Here is a 19305-nt window from a genome sequence, read left to right as displayed (position 1 = left end):
GGGGTCGGGAACCTTTTTGGCTGAGAGAGCCATGAATGCCTCATATTTTAAAATGTAATTCCGTGAGAGCCATACTTATTACAACCCCCTACTCTCCTGACGCCCCCAAGACCTGCCAAATTAATTTACTACAACCCCCCATCCTCCTAAACCCCACCCCCCCAAGACCTGCCAAAAGTCCCTGGTGATCCAGCGGGGGTCCAGGGCTCACAGACAAATCTTTAATAACAGACAAATCTTTAATAAAAAAGTAAAAATCTAACAAAACCCCCCACCCTCCTGATGCCTTTTGGCAGGTCTTGGGGGGGGGGGGGTCAGGAGGGTGGGGGTTGTAGTAAATTAATTTTGGAGGTCTTGGGGGGGCATCAGGAGGGTGGGGGATTTTGTTAGATTTTTACTTTTTTATTAAAGATTTGTCTGCGAGCCAGATGCAGCCATCAAAAGAGCCATAGGTTCCTGACCCCTGTCCTAAAGGCATAACCTACCAGAAGATGTAGTAGCAGCCAAGCTGAAATAGCTCAGCAAAGAAAAAAAAAATCAAGCATGCCTCTGCCTATAGAATATTAATTAAATAAGCGATGAAAGAATAAAATATACCCAAATGCAGGAAATGGGACGGAACATGAATCGCAAAAAACAATAGAATAACGAAATAATAATACTATTCCCAGCATGCAATGTAATTTCGAAAAGATGGTGCTGGCGCTTGCGCATTAGCTCCGCCTGTTTCCGTCTCCGAGCGACCTTCACGGCGCTTGAAACGGCATAACAGAAGGTCAAAGGGCTGAGTTCTGATTGGTTGATGAAAGATTCTGTAAGCGTTGTGCGCGCGGCAGCTGACGCAATTAAGGGGATAGTGGTGCTGGAGACGGAGGTGGACGCAGGTCGGTGCCATAGCTCAAGCTGAAATAACGTAAATTTTTTTTTTTTTTTTACTGCCCGCCGGAGATCGACTTTCAGCACCAGCAGGTCCAAGATGCCTCGGGGTAGCCGGAGCCGCACATCCAGGATGGCTCCTCCAGCCAGGTGAGGAAGAGTCGGAGAAGATGGAGCGGCCGCCTCGCGGCTTCCAGCACTTTCTGCTGGGTTGCGGGTGAGGGAGCTGCTCCTGGTGTTAGGCCTTGGCCCGCCAGCTCCCTGCTCGTCCCCTGCGCTCGAGTCTTCCCCCTTCTCTGCGGCTAATCATCTCTGGCCAATGTTTGCTTCGTCATCCTCTTACTTGTCACATGCTCGGGGCTGTCTAATTTCAGTAACTGCGATGGAAGATTGTGATAGACTAGGGTCACTAGAACTCGGAATGCACTAACCGGTCGTTTTCTCCCCCCCCCCCCCCCCTTTTTTTTTTTTTTTAAAGTCTGCTTTTAAAAGGAAAAGAAGATACATGAGCTCGGTGTGTCTTTGTGCATAGTGATTTTTTAATGCTTGGTGTCCTATTTCTATCCCCCTCCCCCCCCCCAACACATTTTTAGGACATGATGGGGGTGCAAGGCTTTTGTTGTAACCCACGTATATGTGAAAGTTACGGATGTGCATGTGTTGGAAAGTAGGCTCCATTGGTTCTTTTTTTTTTTTTTTTTCCATACTCTCTCTTGTAACTATGTATATAGTTTACCTAAACTGGTACTAAGATCTAGGTTAATATAAGAAAATCTCATTCATGATTTGGAGTCATTAATTGAAGAGTGACCACACGGTTCCATGCTAGAAAAGGGTAGGCTGAGCCATTTATGCCTTTATTCCTGTTGAGCTTTATGCTTGTGGTTTCCAGTTTGTAAAAGCTGGTATTGGATAAATACACTTAACAGGATCCTCTCTGTCTGCCCTTTTCTGGGAGGGAATTATATGGATGAACTTAAATCGGTTACCAGTTCTTGTAACTTTGTAATCTACAGCCAGTTTGACTTTCAGGTCAGTTCTAATAAGATGCATAAGATCTTCATGCATCAGCCCAGGAAAAGCATAAAAGAAGCTTCACCAAGAACCTGCAGCAGTCTGTGCACATGAGTGACTTCTAAACAGAATTCTCATGTCCCTGTGTTGTAGCCTGAAAACTTGGTGTGGATAGGCCACTGAATACAAATAATTAGGGACAAAAATTCACACTGACTTCGTAATTTGCCTTGTCCTTTTGAAAGTAGGTTAAATCTGACCAGTTAACACAGTGGTAGTTGCTACTTGGGACAACCCCCACCCCCCCCCCTCTGCCGCATATGTCAGCCTTTTCAATATATATATGCATATGAGAGACTTATATAATTGAGGCAGTGTGAGAAAGATGTCATGCATATTTATTAGGAATATCCTGAAAATCCACTCTGTTTGTGGCCCTTCTGGCTAGTGAGGCCTGAAGGCAGCTAGCCTAACTCTCCAACTCATTTACTGAAATTTAGATGACATAAAGCATGTGACAAGGAGTAGGAAGGGACAAAGCCCTGCTGAAAGATGTTGGATGAGAGTTAATTTTTGTAGGCCAGGAGAAACAACTTGAAGACATGGCCCTGACTTTCCTCAGTCCACAGCGGGCTGAGATAAAATACCAAGCGCAGATCACCTACAAGCCCTATGGAAAATGCTGTCTGTCTGCCTTTCCATTTTAGCATGATGTATAAGAGCTGACAAAACACCACTTTCCCTGTACGTACCTGGATCAGTCCAGACCCTGGGTTATGTCACCAATCCAGCAGAGGGAGACAAAGATTCTACTGACTCTGACGTATACCCTGGGGTGCCACCTGCAGTCCGTCAGTATTTCTTTGTCTCCCAGCAGAGGTGGATGTGCCTAACCTGCAGTCTGTGGTAGTTTTTTTTTTCTTGTTTGTTTAGGAATTCTTTAGTAAGGTTGCTAGGTCTTTTTTGAGACTGTTCCTTTAAGATTGAAAAAAAAAAAAAATGTAAGTTCAGCGATCTAGCTTTCCTCAGCAGCCGCTTCACTGCCTCCCAGGAGGTCCTGAACGGACTGTCCCTCCTGGTTCTGAGGTTGCCGGAGTTGGGGAGGTTATTTACCCAGCAACCACTCCTGGTCAGGGTGATACCGGGGGGCCCGGCTCACTCACCCTATTTGGAGCAGCTCCTGGGGTCCGTGGCATTTTTGTCAGGTAAAAAAAAAAATATATAATTTTTTATTTCTTTCTGTCAGCAGCTTTTTTTTGTGGTTTCTTTTCGCTTATTCAGGGCTCGGCGGCTCCGTCAGTTGTCCTTTTTTGCGTCTGGGTGTATTTTATTTTTTTTTAATCTTTTTCTTTGTGCTGTTTTTCTCTATGCTGCCTGCCGCGTGTGTGGGGATGCGTCACACGGCTCTCAAGGGAGAGCCTCTGCTCTGCTTGCCTTCCTGGTGGGGAAGGCCCGTCTATTTTGGCCACGAAGGAGACTAGTCGACAGGCTCGCGCGGCTGCTCTCCTACTTCGGATCCGTTTGGCTGCAGTGCAGGAACAGAAGCTTTGCTCTGTTCCATACGAGTAGCAACACAGCAGGCCATGCAGGGAGCATCTGATCTGCCTCCCTTGTCACCGCAGCCGGCAGTTCCTGGTGGGGACAAGCCGTGCGAGACTGCAGTAGGCTTGGATGAGGAGAGCCTCGAGGATGTCGGATTCCTCAGATTCCTCTTCATCCTTTTCAGGAGATTTTATCAGGTTTCTCTGTAAGACCTACAAGTCCAAGAAGGAGCGAAGGAGGGGCAGAGAGAGCTCCTTTGGGCAGGGTCCGAAGGTCCGCTCCTCCAAATGTTCGAGGTCAAGCGGTTTTGGCTCTGTACCAGCTCCAAAGCGTCCTCTTCGCTCAGGGCTGGTTCATTCCATGATTTCTAGTTCGGATGACTCCGAACAGGGCCCATTGGATATTCCAGACAAGTCCCTGCCGGATGTGGATCTCGGAGGGGATCTTGGTCAGGGCAATAGTTCTGCCCCTCACATAGTGGACGGGGATGATACCAAAGTGGTGCGCCTTTTTAGGAGGGAGGAACTAGGTCCTTTGATCCCGTCGATTTTAATGGAATTGGGTCTTGAAGCTCCAAAGAAGGATTCTCGGATGGGTGATATCGATTCAGTGCTGCTGGGATTAGGAATCCAACGACGTCATTTCCTTTCCATCTTTCACTGACCTCTTGTACCGGGAGTGGGACACTACTGAATTAGTCTAAAGGTAGGAAGGGCCATGGACAAGTTATTTCTGTTACCGGAGGAGGCCCTGGAAGTTTTGAAACTTCCCAAGGTAGATGCCGCTGTGTCAGCTGTCACTAAGTGGTCAACTATCCCAGTGATGGGAGCTACGGCCCTTAAAGACCTTCAGGATCGTAAACTGGAGGTACAGCTCAAGAGAATTTTTGAGGTTTCTGCACTAGGTGTGCGGGCGGCTATGTGTAGCAGCTTGGCCTTGCGAGCAGGGCTGCGTTGGGTGCAGTCGTTGCAAAACAATTCTTCCCTCTCTGACGAGGAGGTAGCGCAAGCTGGCCGATTGGAAGCTAATGTTACTTACAGCAAAGATGCTTTATATGATCTTCTTAGGACTTCGGCTCGCTCAGTGGTGTCATCAGTGTCTGCTTGCAGGCTCCTCTGGTTGAGGAATTGATTGGCTGATGCATCCTCAAAGGCTCAGTTGGGAGCTTTGCCCTTTAAGGGAAAATTACTCTTTGGAAAAGATTTGGAAGATATGATATCCTTGGGAGAGAATAAGATTCACAAATTACCGTAGGATCGTCCTAGACCTCTTAAGTTCCTTCTCATCCCGCTCTCGTTTTCGATCTGGTCGAAGATTCCGTTCTTCTCGTCCATCGGCTCCACCTGCAAAGCAGTCTTCAGGCAGGCAGCAAAATTGGCCTATGTCCTTTCGTGGCTGCCGATTTGGAAGACCAGGAAATTCCCAAGCGGCAGGTGGAGCAAAGTCTACCCAATGAGATAGGACCGGTCCATTCCCCGGTTCCGGTTATAGGAGGCAGGCTGTCTGTTTTACGGAGAATGGACTAAATGTATGTTGGATCAGTGGGTTCTCATGGTGATGAGTCAAGGTTACGCTTTAGATTTTGTTCGGCGACTTCGCAACCGGTTTCTGGTTTCCCCATGTTCTTTCCTGTAAAAACGTCGGGCAGTAAAGGACTCTTTGCAGCGTCTCTGCGATCTCGGAGCTATCATTCCAGTTCCTCCTCCAGAACAACTGAAAGGTCGTTACTCAATTTACTTCATCGTTCCAAAAAAGGAGGGAGCTTTTCGTCCCATTCTCGACCTCAAGAGTCAACCGTTGCCTACGGATTCCCAGGTTTCGAATGGAAACTCTCTCAGGTCAGTCATGGCCTCGGTACACAAGGGAGAATTTCTAGCGTCTCTGGGTCTCACCGAGGCTTATCTTCACATTGGCATTCGCTCCAATCATCAGAAGTTTCTCAGATTTTGCATTCTCACTAAGCATTATCAATTCAGGGCTCTCCCGTTCGGGTTAGCCACAGCTCCCAGAACATTTACCAAGGTAATGGTTGTGGTGGCAGCGTAACTCAGCATGACTGGTTAATTCGGGTGAAATCGGAGTCTTTGTCGCTCAACGGTCAGCAGAGTCATCGAACTCTTGCAATCCCTAGGTTGGGCGATCAATGAGGACAAGAGCCATCTAGTTCCTTCCTTTCTGGGCGCACTGTTAGATACCTTTCTCAGGAGAGTGTTCTTACCGGAGCAACGTATTCTCAAGCTGCAAGCACAAATCCAAGACTTATTGTCCGTTCCTATACCATGTATATGGGATTATTTGAGAGTCCTCGGTTCAATGACATCCACTCTGGAATTGGTTCCTTGGGCCTTTGCGCATATGAGGCCACTACAGTCAGCATTGCTTTCCCACTGGAATCCGGTTTCGGAACAATACTGCCTTCCCCTTATGGGGAAGGCTCGATCCAGTCTGGATTGGTGGTTACAGGCGGACAAGCTACGGAGGGGAGTTCCTCTAGAGATTCCAGAGTGGACTGTAGTCACCACGGATGCCAGTCTTTCAGGCTGGGGAGCGGTATGTCAGAAAACATCTGTTCAGGGACTGTGGTCCAGCGAAGAAGCGCAGTGGTCGATCAATTGGTTAGAGACCAGGGCGGTACGCTTAGTGTTGCAGGCTCTTCATCCTCTCCTTCACGGGAAGTCGGTGCGGATTCTCTCCGACAATGCGACCACAGTAACGTACATCAACCGCTAGGGAGGAACTCGAAGCCATCTGGTTGTGCGGGAAGCGCAACAGCTGATCACCTGGGCGGAACAAAATCTGCTCAGCATAGCGGCTTCTCACATCGCCGGAGTAGACAACATCCAAGCCGACTTCCTCAGTCGTCGTCATCTCGATCCGGAGGATTGGGAACTGTGCGAAGAAGCCTTTCAGATGATATGCAACAGGTGGTCCAGACCAGCAATGGATCTCATGGCAACGTTCCAGAATTCCAAAGCCCCTCGGTTCTTCAGCCGCAGGAGCGAAAGAGGAGCTGAAGGAGTAGACGCTCTAGTCGTTCCTTGGCCACAGGACATTCTTCTCTGTGTTTCCACCTTGGCCTCTGATCGGCAAGGTCCTGCGTCAGATAGAGGTACAACGAGTCGACATTTTTTAGTGGCACCAGAATGGCCACGTCGTCTGTGGTTCACGGATTTGATCAGTCTGACGATGGACGGTCCTCTAAGATTTCGAGATCTACCGTGCCTATTGTCTCAGGGTCCCGTTTGTTTGGAAGAGGTTGATCGCTTCTATCTAGCGGCATGGCTTTTTGAGAGGCGCCGGTTAAAGAACAAAGGTTATTACGATGCTGTGGTGGCTACTCTATTGCGTTCTCGTAAGCCTTCTACATCATTGGCGTATGTGAGAGTGTGGAGAGTTTTTGAATCTTGGTGTGTGGAACACCGATTATATCCGGTGCAGACTTCCATATCGGATATTTTGTCCTTTTTTTGCAAACTGGCTTAGCGAAAAGTTTGTCCTGCAGTTCCTTACGAGTCCCAAGTGGTAGCTCTTGGATGCTTTCGGGGTAAGGTACGTGTATTATCTTTGGCAGCGCATCCGGATGTGGCGCGTTTTCTCTAAGGTGCAAAGCATCTACGTCCTCCGTTCCGGAACCCTTGTCCTGCGTGGATTTGAATTTGGGTCTCAGGGCTCTGTGTTCAGCTCCTTTTGAACCCCTCAAGCATACAATGTTGAAGGTGGTTTTTCTTGTGGCCATTTCCTCAGCACGTAGAATTTCAGAGTTACAGGCCTTGTCTTGCAGGGAGCCTTTTCTTAGAATTTCTGATACGGGAGTTTCCTTACGTACTGTGCCTTCTTTTTTACCCAAAGTTGTTTCTTCTTTTCATCTAAATCAGTCGATAGAGCTTCCGGCTTTTACGTGTTTAGATCGTACGGATCCTTCTTTTAAGGATCTCAAGAAACTGGATGTGCGACGTGTGCTGTTGCGTTATCTTGAAGTTACCAACAGTTTTCGAAAGTCAGATCATTTGTTTGTTCTGTGGAATGGTCCTCGTAAGGGTCATAAAGTCTCCAGGGCTACTATCGCTCGCTGGTTAAAGGAGAGTATACGGTTAGCTTATCTTCTGGCTCGTCGGGATCTTCCGGAAGGTTTGAGGGCTCATTCCACTAGGTCACAAGCTATGTCATGGGCGGAGTGGCAACAGGTTTCTCCTCAGGAGATTTGTAAGGTAGTGACTTGGAAGTCTCTGCACACTTTTGCTCGTCATTACCGTTTGGATGTTCAGGCTCTGAGTGTTCTCTGAGCGGGACTCTCTGGGTCCCACCCCATATAGAACAGCTCTGGTACATCCCAGGGTCTGGATCGATCCAGGTACTTACAGGGAAAGGAGAATTGGTTCTTACCTGCTAATTTTCGTTCCTGTAGTCCAGAGGCCCACCCTTTTTATGTCTGTGTATAGCAATTATTTTTTTTCGGAGAGTCCGCTCGTTCGCTGTCTTGGTGTTTTAAACCGCATTTCATGCTGTCTACTTTTTTTCAATGTTTGTTTATCTTGACAGTTCCTCAGGATTCTGCTTCCATTTAGGATTTGTGAGTAGGAAGTATGTTATAGAGTTTAGTTAGCCAGTTAGTGTTATTGGTTAGATTTTCTGCTTTGATATCGTTCAATACTGACGGACGTCAGAGTCAGTATAATCTTTCTCTGTCTCCCTCTGCTGGATTGGTGACATAACCCAGGGTCTGGACTGATCCATGGTACTACAGGAATGAAAATTAGCAGGTAAGAACCAATTTTCCTTTTTAAATTGATTCACTGTTTTTGACTTCTGAATTTGTGTTAAGAAAACATTTTACTTTCTGCACTTGTTTCTAGTCTGTTAATTTTTATTTTTGGAGACTTGTTATAACGTGCATTTATACTCTTTCTTCTGCAGCCGGGCACCACCACCACCAGTGAGAACAGCACCTGCTGCTCATGCTCCTGTACCAACAGCGCCTCCACCTTCTGCAATGGCTCCTGCAGGAGTGGCACCAAGGCAGCCTGGCCTAATGGCACAAATGGCCACAACAGCTGCTGGAGTGGCAGTGGGCTCAGCTGTGGGTCACACATTAGGCCATGCTATTACAGGAGGCTTTGGTGGAGGAGGTAATTCAGAACCTGCAAGACCAGATGTCACTTACCAGGTTAGGAAAAGTGATCTGTTATCTTTTATTTTTCTTTCTTTCTCTTTCTTTTTTTTTTTTTTAAACTATTATAGCTATGGTTTGTCTTTAGAACAGACATTTTTGGGAACCAACTAATTTTCTTAAAGAAGTTTTAATGGTTTAAAAAATACATTCAGGAATAGGTAACCATAAAATCTAAGGATAAATATATCCACAACTCTTCAAATACGGACATACACCTCTTCCATCCATCTTTAAAAAAAAACCCAAAAACATCAGATTTAAAATATACCAAAAACACTTTTAACCCTCCAATATTTAAACAGTTTTTTCATGACAGTGAAGGGCCCACAACACAAAACAAATGCACCAACACAAAAAGACAAAAAATACACCAAACAAAATCACATTAAAAATCAAACTCAGACAAATACAAAATTTGTAAAATAGTCCCCTCAAAAATTTTCTCAAATCTCCTGCAGTCCAAAATATGAGCTCAAAAAGAAATCAGAAAATCTAAGATTATTTCATAAAGTTCATATTTATTACTCATCTTGTACTTGAGCTAATGCTTATTTCTCATAGTCATGGCAAAGATTGGTATAATCCACTAAAGATGGAAACTTAGCAGGTATCTTAGTCTCATACTTGTTTCTTTTAGTTGGTACAAAGCAATTAGTCTTGGAGGAAAACAAATCAGCCAATCCAACTTATGGTTGGAGTCTCATATCTTTTTTTTTTTTCTAGTTCTTTGAAAAAGTTGACATTGTTATAATCAGAGGATGAGTGAAATTTTAGTGGGATCTTATATAATAACACTAGCCGTTAAGCCCATAACAACGGGCTACATTTAAAAAAGATTTTTCGGTCCATTTCCTTCCCACTTCCTCCCCCCTCTAGTCTCCCTCCCTCCTCTATTCTCCCTCTCTCCTTTCTCACCCCTCTTCTCACTCTCTCCTCCCTCCCCCTCACTCTCTCCTCACTCACTCCCCTCCCCTTTCAGCTCATCCACAACCAGCAGACAGGGGGTGTCCCTCCCGCGCACGCGTCGCCACTGCTACTGCTCCTCCCTCCCTCCCTCGTGCGCGTGCCGCCGCTGCTACTACTCCTGCTGCTCCTGCTTGTCGCCGCCGCTCCTGATGGTGGCTGCTGCTGCCGTCGCCGCCGCTCCTGCTCCTAAGGAGCAGGCGCCATTTTTTTTTCTGGGCACGCTCTGCTCTGGCCGACGTGCTCGCATGCGCGGTAGAGCTGCTCTCTACTGCGCATTTGCGGCACGTCGGTCAGGGCTCCCTTATCTAGTAGATTGCAAGAGAACTCCAGCAGAGTGTTGCCTATTGAAATTGCACAAATCACTTGACATGTTTCACCCCAAGGCTGCTTCAGGGGAAAAAATCACTGAAGGCCACTAAGTGTCTCCACTGTAACAAAATGCAAAAGAAAAAACTTATAAACTACCTATTTTACCATACAAACCAGGCAACAAACCTTTTACCATAGAGTATTCAATATTTCCAGATATAGAGACAATTCAGTCTTGTCTCCAAATGTGCATTCAAATCAATCAATCAACATCACACATATATACACATATACAGGTAAACATTCAGCCAAACAGAGGACAAACTTTTAAATACACCTCACTCAGTCTTGCAATTATACTTGCTGGATCTCAATTCAGATATCCATCTTTGTTCATGGTGCAGGCGATCAGTATTTCTGCTCTTCACACTAATAATCTGCTAAAGAACAAAAACTCAGGATAAACAAGTTTCCCTTCAAGCCACTGGGAAGTTAATGGTGCTTCCAATTGATTCTTCCATATTGCACTGCAGTGTTCCATACTTTTAACTACCTCCACAGTATTCCCACATATATTTAATTTTTTGTCCCTGAGATTTAATCTGACTCACAAGTGGTATGAGCACAGAGTATACCTCTTCCGAGTACAGGGATGAACAAACTGGAAAAACTGAAAGAGGCAAAGTACAAACTGTTTACAGCACCTACAGCTATAGTGACCCGGAACCCTATTATCCATTATTTTACTAGACAAACATGATGAAACAAAATGATCACAAATTACATGTACATTTATGACAAAGGTAATTGATTTAGAGTTTGTAAACCTGTAAAGGAGGCCAGTGATTTTTTAAATAATCGTGCAACCTTCGAAGTATACAGCATATAAGGTAGAACGCATATCATATGATTGGAACCCTCCCTCTCTGGTTTCATAAAAAGATCTGTGATTACGTTATAAGGCCTGTTTATAAGCTCTCCAAACAATATGTGCATGACAATTCTGTTGCAAAAAAAGTTCCTGCATTCCAACCATTTTAAATTTTGTAATAGTGCACAACTCACGGGCAAAAAAATTGTCCCACAGGGACATTGTCACTTAGATATTTGGGATGAAAGCTGTCATAATGTAATAAACTGATTAGTTGGCTTACTATATAAAGTTGTAACAAATCCAAAGCAAACCCACATCCAAGAAGGTGACCCATTGACCCATCACATAAATAAACTTTAAATTAGGGTCACAAATATTAAAAAAAAAAAAAATCAAAGAATACAAAAAGTCCTGTTTCATATCATAGCACACCATAAAAATATTGTCAATGACCTAAAATATCATGGCTCCTGTAATCTGCATGTAAATTTCCCCATTTAGTTCTCAACCAAAATTATTTTGAATTTATGCTGCTAATGCATAGGGACGCTAACTGGTAAATCATGTGAGTCCAAACATTCCTGTATATAACCATAATTGTTTTTTGTTGGAAAAATTAGAATATAAGGACTCTGTTGCCAAACTCACTAACCATACTTCATCAGAAGATAAATGTACACACTGCAATCAATAAAATGAGAAGTCGCATTCACATGAAAGTGCTTTTAGAACAAGAGGTTGTAAAGCATGTCCACAAGTTTTGACAGTTTCCGAGACTAAACCCAAATTGGATGTACTAGGTGGGTGAAGGAAAACTATTTTTTTTTTAATGGATTTTAGGTAGCAAATAAGAACAAGGAATTTGCGCCATTCCACCAAAAACACTATGGGCCAGATTTTAGTAGCTACGCTCGGGCGTAGATTTGAGCGCGCAACTCAGCGAGCACAAATCTACGCCCGATTTTTAGAACACGTGCGTGCTGCAGCGCGCATGTTATAAAATCCAGGGTCTGCGCATGCAAGGAGGTGCACATTTGTGCACCTTGCGTGTGCCGAGCCCCAGGGGAGCCTCAATGGATTTCCCTGTCGTCCCCGTCCCCCCACAACCTTTATTTTTTAATTATTAGGCCTGCCTCTGGGCAGGCGTAGGTTGCGCGCGCCGGCCAAGTGCCTGCGCGCGATCCCCGGGCCCAGTGGGAGTGGAGAGGCCTCTGGCCCACCCACGCCCTGGGACTTCCATGTTTCCCGGGGCTTGCGTGCATTGCCGGGCCTATGCAACATAGGCTCGGCGCGCGCAGTAGCGGGTTTTCAGGGTTATGCTCGTAATATACGCGCGTAACCCTTTTAAAATCCGCCTCAATGTCCTTAATGGTTACATACTAGTTGTGGTAAGGGGGGAAAAATTGTTTTGTGTTTTTGGGGGGGGAGGGGTCCCATGAATTTTGTTTAGTATAATGTTTGCTTCTTTATATAAAAAAAAAAAGAGGGGGGGGGGGAATGGGACCTCTCATGCCCCACCACTCCTTCCAGCAGGAAAAATGTTGGGGCCGGAATAATCCTGGGGAGGCCCAAGCTGAGACTTTGTGTAGGCTCAGGCTGCGATAGGTTGCCACAGCGAGGGCCCAAGCCTCGAAGCTTGGTCCCAAAGCCTTGGCCTTAAGTAAGCCTAGGCTGCAGTAGGTTGCCATGACCTTGGCCTAGGCCCTACAGAAAGCCTAGGCTTGAGGCCTGTACCTGATGCCTGGGCCCAGGCCCGGCTGTGTCCTGGTGATGCAGCTCAGAGGTTGAGGCCCAGACTTTGGGCCTGGGTCTGAGCCAGATCCTGGCTTTTGGTCTGTGTCCAGGTTTCGGGACCAGGCCAGGATGCAGCATCTGATTTTGTATGTATTTGGGGGAGGGCATCGGGGAAACTTCCCACACCTGGGCCTTTGCTTGGGTCTCAGCCTAGGCCAAGACCCCAGTGTTGTGCTTGGGTGTAGGCCCTTGTCCCTTTGTTGGACCTCAGCCTAGGTGAAATCCAGGCTTCGACTGAGGTGCCAGTCATACTTGGGCATAGGCTGGGGCTCCTGCTTTGGGTCTCGGCCTATGCCCTAGCTTTGGGCCTAAGCCCGACTAGCAACTTCTTTTTTTTTTTTTTTTTTTTTTAATATAAATATGGGAAATTTTGGTGGAATTTTAACTTTTTCCATTTTGAAAATGATCTGAAACAAAATAGGAAATTCTCAAACTGTAGCCTCTACCTGAGAAATATCCCATTGCTTAATATGTTAAGCAAATGCATCTACCTATCGAGGGTGCATGCACACCATGATCATTATGGACATCTGTGATTTGACTGGACATAGCAAGGTTGATATAAAAAAAAAAAAAATGAACGACTCCTCTCCAGATGATTCATCTGAGTCAAATGTAGCTGTTTTCTTATGCCTTAGACAATGGACTTGGACATCCAGCTTATACATAACCTTAATCTCCATCCCTTTTAAACTCTTTAATTTGGTCCAGAATGCCATGGAATGTGTGAACTCGCCATGCTTAGACAGACAAAAGATTGCTTTAAAATTTCAACCTATACTTCCGCTTTTTTACTTTTACTTTTTTTCACTAGAGATTGGGTAGTCTCAACTATCAAGATCCTCAAATCCATACTACTTGTCTCCCTTTGGAATGCACTTTTAAATAAGTGATAAGATTCATTTGCAAAAATAGACCTAGCTCATATCAACTCATATCATAGAACGTTTTTGAAGAGAATATTCTCTTCAATTTATATTTATTTGGGTTTCTGTGGGGGTTTTTTTTGTTACTTTTTTTGTCTCTTGCTTTTTATTTGTGTTGTAGGCTCTTCATACTATCTTGAGAAATTTTGGATATTGGAAGGGTTAAGTGTGTTTGATATATTTGTACGCTTACAACCTTCCAATACCAGACAATTTCTCAAAAGGCCCACAAAACACAGCAAAAGCTGTCTAATGTACTCTACTTTTTATCAGACAAATTAAAGCAGTAACTCAGAGAAGTGACTGCATAAATACAAGAAGTCATATAGCTGGTTTTGTAATATGTCTAACATGGTGTTAATTTTCCCATCACCAAGGTTAAGGCTAATGGAGTGACTGCTTAAGGAAAGGATAATGAACAATCTCCAGTCCAGTGGGTCACAGGTTCCAAGAACATGGTTTTACCAGCAGAAGGCCTTGTTAAACAAATCTAAAGGATTTTATTTTGGTTGGGTGACTGAGAATTGAATCAAGGAAGAGCAGTTTGTTTACTTGGATTTCAGCAAGGCTTTTGATGCAGTCCATATGGAAGGCTCAAATAAAATGAGAAACCTGGAAGTGGGTCCCAAGCAGGTGGAATGGATTATCAATTGGCTGACAGATGCCAGTGACTGGTGGTAAATGGAACCCTGTTTTGGGACTGGATCTGTGTGATACTGCGGAAGAGATTGGAAGGTACAATTTTGTTTTTTGCAGATGACACTAAGATCTGCAATAGAGTGGACCTGAAGGAGTGGAGAGAATGAGAAGTGACCTAGGAAAGCTCAAGAAGTGGTCGAAGGCTTGATAATTGGGATTTAATGCCAAGAAGTAGTCCTGCATGTGGGACACATCTGTCCAAAGGAACCATGTGTTGGGGGGTGAAAGTGACATGCAAGGACTGAGAGAGACACATTGGGGTGATAGTGCCTGATGATTTGGTGGTGGCTAAGGCTAGAGGGATGCCGGGCTGCATAAAGAGGCATAACCAGCAGGCAAAATGAGGTAATAATGCCCCTGTACAGATCACTGGGGAGGCCTCACGTAGAGTACCACGTTCAGTTCCAGAGACCTCATCTCAAAGGATAGGAACAGAATGGAAGCGATCCAGAGCAAGGCAAACAAAATGATGTGGGGTCTGCACGGAAAGCCATATGAGGTGAGACTGAAGGATCTTGATATGTATACTCTGGAAGAGAGGAGAGACAGGAGAGATATAATACAGACCTTCAAATACCTGAAAGGGATTGATGTAGGAAAAATACATCTCTTCTGATGGAAAGGAAGCTGTAAAACCAAGGGGGAAGACTCAGGAACAATGTCAAGAAATATTTCTTCACTAAAAGGTGGTGGATGCATGGAATGCCCTGCTGGAAGAGGTGAAGAAAAACTGTAATGGAATTCAAAAGGCTTGGGACAAACGCAGGGGATTTCTGCTGGTTTGAGAATGGAAATGAAGAATTGAGGTAACTTTTCTGCTACAACTTAAACAGGCTTGGCAGTGACCTTCATGGCGCAGCAGTTGCTAATATCCTTAACAAGGCATAATTACTCTGTTTTGATAGTAGGGTGAAACAAGGAGAATTGGATTCAGACACACCCAACGTGGGGCCTTGACCTTTTTACAGACTGGGGTACAGCACAGGACTGCTTCTATGGCCACATCCAAAAGTGAAGAAAGTTCAAGCAGCATTGTCTGAATTATCAAGAAGGCTGCTCACCCCCAAAAAATGTTGCCAACTGTAACTTTATGGGTTTGTTAGTTTATTGGTTTTGAATCTAAATATTACTACCCTTAAGAGGCTTGGGGTAACCTGCCTGGAGCAGCAGTTATTACCATAAGAAGCTTGCTGGACAGACTGGATTTACCAATTGGTCTTTTTCTGCTGTCATTACTATCTGGTCAATACAGTAAAGTGGGGCCGCTGTTACCTCGCTCCTAACCCGCTTTCTACTCACCTTCCGGCCGCGTTAGCCCTTCCTGCGATACACTATCCCCTTTAACCCATCCTTACCGCCTCTTTAAATCCACGGGTAACCCCTTTCGCACGCGGCATGTATATTAGATGTAAATGATCGAATTAGCTATTCCCTCCCATACAGTAACGCGCGCACCCAGACTATCGCTATTTTACCCTGCTGTTTTGCTGCGCATTTAACCTGTTAACTTACCGCCTACCCTTACCCCTGTGTTAGAGGCAGGGGTAAGGGTAGGCGGCAAACTTTCCCCCGAAAGGAAACCTCTAAAAACCTAAAATCCCCTCCTCCCGAAGCAACTCGACATTACTTTTTGTTGCTTTCTTACTTTTTGTTGCTTTCAGCTCCTTCCCTTCTCTGCCGCCCTCCGGAGGGGGCAGCCGGCGAAAGCGGCTTGCAGCGTTCTCCCCCCCCCCCCCCTCCCGCAGGTCCCGGTTCTACTGGCTCGGCCCTCATCAAATTGTGAAGTTAGGTGAGAGCCGACTGTTCTGTGCCCTCTCCAGTCACGGCGTGAGAGGAGCGTACTTTCATTGGCCTGAGCACCCGTCAATTTGGGCGCTCCAGCCAATGAAAGCACATAGACGGGCATGCGTGATGCACGCCGTGACGTCACGCGTGCCCGTCCATGTGCGCCCAAATTGACGGGCGCTCAGCCAATGAAAGCATGCCTGTCTATGTGCTTTCATTGGCTGGAGCACCCAAATTGACGGGTGCTCAGGCCAATGAAAGTACGCTCCTCTCGCGCCGTGACTGGAGAGGGCACAGAACAGTCGACTCTCACCTAACTTCACAATTTGATGAGGGCCAAGCCAGGAGAACCGGGACCTGCGCGGGAGGGGGAATGCTACAAGCCGCTTTCTCCGCCGGCTGCCCCCCTCTGGAGGGCAGCAGAGAAGGGAAGGGGCTGAAAAGCAACAAAAGGTAAGTTGGCACATGTCGAGCCGCTTCGGGAGGAGGGGTTTTTAGGTTTTCGTGGGTTAAAGTTGGGATCCACTTCCTGGTGCCTGACATTTGAAATGACAGGTACCAGCGCACCCAGGATACTGTATAGGCGCTGTATACTGCCCTATACAGTAAAATAGATTGCACGGGCCTAACGCTTCACAGACGTGGCTTGCATTTGCAAGCAATTTAAATAGAGTATCGAGCGGTATGTGATCAGAACTGTGCATGCAGCAAACGAGGGTGTGCCTGGCACTGCCGCACTCTTTCTAACGCGTCCTTACTGTATCGACCCGTATGTTTGTGTATAAGCATTTTTTTTTTATTTCTAACAATGTGACTCTTGAACCTGTAAGATTATACATAATGCCAAGCATTATGTATCTTGGCATAACTGAAGACCAAGCACCTTGCTTGGTCATTATGGAACATATGAGCTTTTCATGGAGTTTTTCACAAATTGCCAGTAGTTTTCAAAGTTTACATTAAAGGTATTTTTATTTTTTTGACTGAGATCAGTGAAGCTGAGCTTTTCTGATTAGAGTAGTATAGCGTGTTTTGTTTTTCTCTCCCCCCAGACGCTTGACTTGTTTGTACATGGACTTTATTTCCAGAACTGGAAAAATCCCTAGTGTCAGGTCACCTGGTGCTTAAACTCAAAAACAAAAAATATTTTAAAAGCCCTCAACTAAAACAGACATGAGCAAAATAAGAATCCTGCTCCTTCTCCTACCCCCCCCCCCCCCAAAGAAAATAAAATATCCATAAAAAAGCAAGTAAAGCGAGGAGACACACAATGGTTTTTGGTTAGGTTTTGCTTTGTTTGTTTGTGTGGGTTGGTTTTTGTTTGTTTTTTGGGTTTTTTTTCTGAATATATCTTGCTAATGACCGCTGTCTGTTACCCTTTAGTTTCACAAGTTGGTCTTTTCTTTCCAAGGTATAGAAAAATAAGATAAATTGGTGATGGGACATTATAGAGTTTGGGTAGGTGGAGAAGGAGGTCAAGAACCTGTATTTCCAGTTAAACTTCAACTGTTCTTTGTTTTCCTTGTATGAAAAATGGTACGTACTTAGAGAAGTGATGCTGATGATGGCCCTTCCATGATTTAGGAAGGGTCATCCACCTGTACTGAAAGGGTGATGGATATGTTGCCAACCTTGCTTTAGAAGTATTGTTGACTGAACAAAGGATGCTTTGGATCTCAAGTGTAAATGTTTCATCTTTCAGACCAAAATACAAATGATCACTTCCTGTTTTCTTGTTCTGCTAGGAGCCGCCTCCAGCTCAGGCAGTGTACCAACAGCAGTCCCAGTATAGCCCTTGTCAATATGAGATGAAACAGTTCCTAGAGTGTGCACAGAACCAGAGTGACCTCAAACTATGTGAGGGATTCAGTGAGGTGCTGAAACAATGCAGGCTAGCTAATGGTGAGTAATGAATCCAACCCTACTAATCAGCACAGATGCATGCGTTCTGCTGCAGGGCTATTTAAAAAGCACATGACCTGTTAGGAGGGATTTCTTTCCAGTAGTCAAGTTCTAGCTGTTACAACTGAAAAGTGTGAGTTTAGGTCTTTCTTGAGCAGTCTGAGCTGGACTTCTTGATGCTGGAAAATACATGGTATTGCCTTGAGAATATTAACATCTACATGTGATATTTTGTCTCCATTAATCTTATTTACAGCTAAGATACATATGTAACTCAAGCTTATAAAAAAAAATTTTTTTCCTTTTGAAATTGATAGTTTATAACGTGGATGTGACTGCCTAGAAAATAGTGTAATGGGGGGGGGGGGGGGATTTTGAAAAGTTTTGGTATTCCATGCGTTTTGTTTTTATCTCGTTATTTATTCTTTGTACATTGTTTTTGTTTTATTGTATCACCCACCTGAGTTCTTTGTAAACCGGCATGATGTGCTGCACGAATGTCGGTAAATAAAAGTTAATAAATAAAATAAATAAATAAAATAAAACTGAAACCTTTAAAATCTTGATGTGCCACACAGCTATGGCATGCATATTTAGTAGAGCTTAGATTGTAATTAAAGAATAACTTATCTTGTCAGTAGATATGTACACAGCTAATTGTGATCAAATCAGCATAGCCTGTACTGTTAGTTAGTAATATACAGTGTGTCATTGCTACCCTTTTTTCTCTTTCCAGGCTTGTCATAAAGCTCTTCAGAACAAACTACAGAAGACATTTGTAGAAAATTCCATTTGAGATTGATCAATGTTTCAAATTTCTCTTTGAAATAAACACAGATCGAGGGAAGGGGGGGGGGGGGGTGTCTGACGTCCTGTGCCCAAAAACATCAGTCAAGAATGGGCAAACTAGAACACCTAATCTAATTCAGCTGCACGGAGAAGAGAAGACTGCCATATGGGTTTATTATGGGTGTGTTAAATAAATGTTTACCTATCAAGTGTGTGGTTTTGGGTTTTTTTTTTAATCCATTTTGTGTCTTATAAATGAAAGATTAATGCAGGGGGTTTATAACCCTATTGTTCAGTACATCCTTGTCAGTTGTCTGCATATCCATAATATGCATTATTTAAAATTTATATACCACTTTCTAGTTCAAAAGAACAATCAAAAGGGTGTTCATAAAGATTAAAATACGACACACTAAAATATAGCAATACCTGTACTTCCTCTGTTATATGCAGATATTTTCCTGCATGTTCAGTGTGGATATCCTGAAAAAAAAAAAAAAAAAAAAGACTACTTTAGTAGGTATTCAAATAGTTAAAAGCTTTGGGTGTAGTGTGTGCTGTTTCCAACCGTAGTAGGGCATATTACTGGTTTACAGAGGGGTGGTCCCAGCATATGAACTTTTGGATAGAAATGAAGTAGAACAGCATAATACAGCAAT

The 19305-nt window shown here is 44.5% G+C and overlaps 1 protein-coding gene across 1 annotated transcript; it reads left to right on the top strand.

The window, feature by feature from the left end:
* The first annotated feature begins 786 nt into the window (after window positions 1-786).
* Window positions 787-18856, top strand: CHCHD2 (coiled-coil-helix-coiled-coil-helix domain containing 2). The gene is made up of 4 exons (XM_029612422.1): window positions 787-1026; window positions 8347-8596; window positions 17701-17857; window positions 18594-18856. Exons 1-4 carry the CDS (start codon window positions 977-979, stop codon window positions 18602-18604), a joined length of 468 nt encoding a protein of 155 aa, XP_029468282.1. The 5' UTR covers window positions 787-976; the 3' UTR covers window positions 18605-18856.
* Window positions 18857-19305: the final 449 nt, after the last annotated feature.

Source organism: Rhinatrema bivittatum, chromosome 8, assembly GCF_901001135.1.
Source record: "Rhinatrema bivittatum chromosome 8, aRhiBiv1.1, whole genome shotgun sequence".
NCBI classification, from domain to species: Eukaryota; Metazoa; Chordata; class Amphibia; order Gymnophiona; family Rhinatrematidae; genus Rhinatrema; species Rhinatrema bivittatum.
Note: the sequence above shows the minus strand (reverse complement) of the source record. Positions and strands in the feature narration are given on the sequence as shown.

Excerpts from the sequence above, each read along its gene's own strand:
- CHCHD2 (XM_029612422.1), top strand. The coding sequence starts at position 977 with ATGCCTCGGGGTAGCCGGAGCCGCACATCCAGGATGGCTCCTCCAGCC. Across the intron at positions 1,027-8,346 it reads AGGATGGCTCCTCCAGCCAG|CCGGGCACCACCACCACCAG; the intron begins GTGAGGAAGAGT and ends TTTCTTCTGCAG. Across the intron at positions 8,597-17,700 it reads GACCAGATGTCACTTACCAG|GAGCCGCCTCCAGCTCAGGC; the intron begins GTTAGGAAAAGT and ends TTGTTCTGCTAG.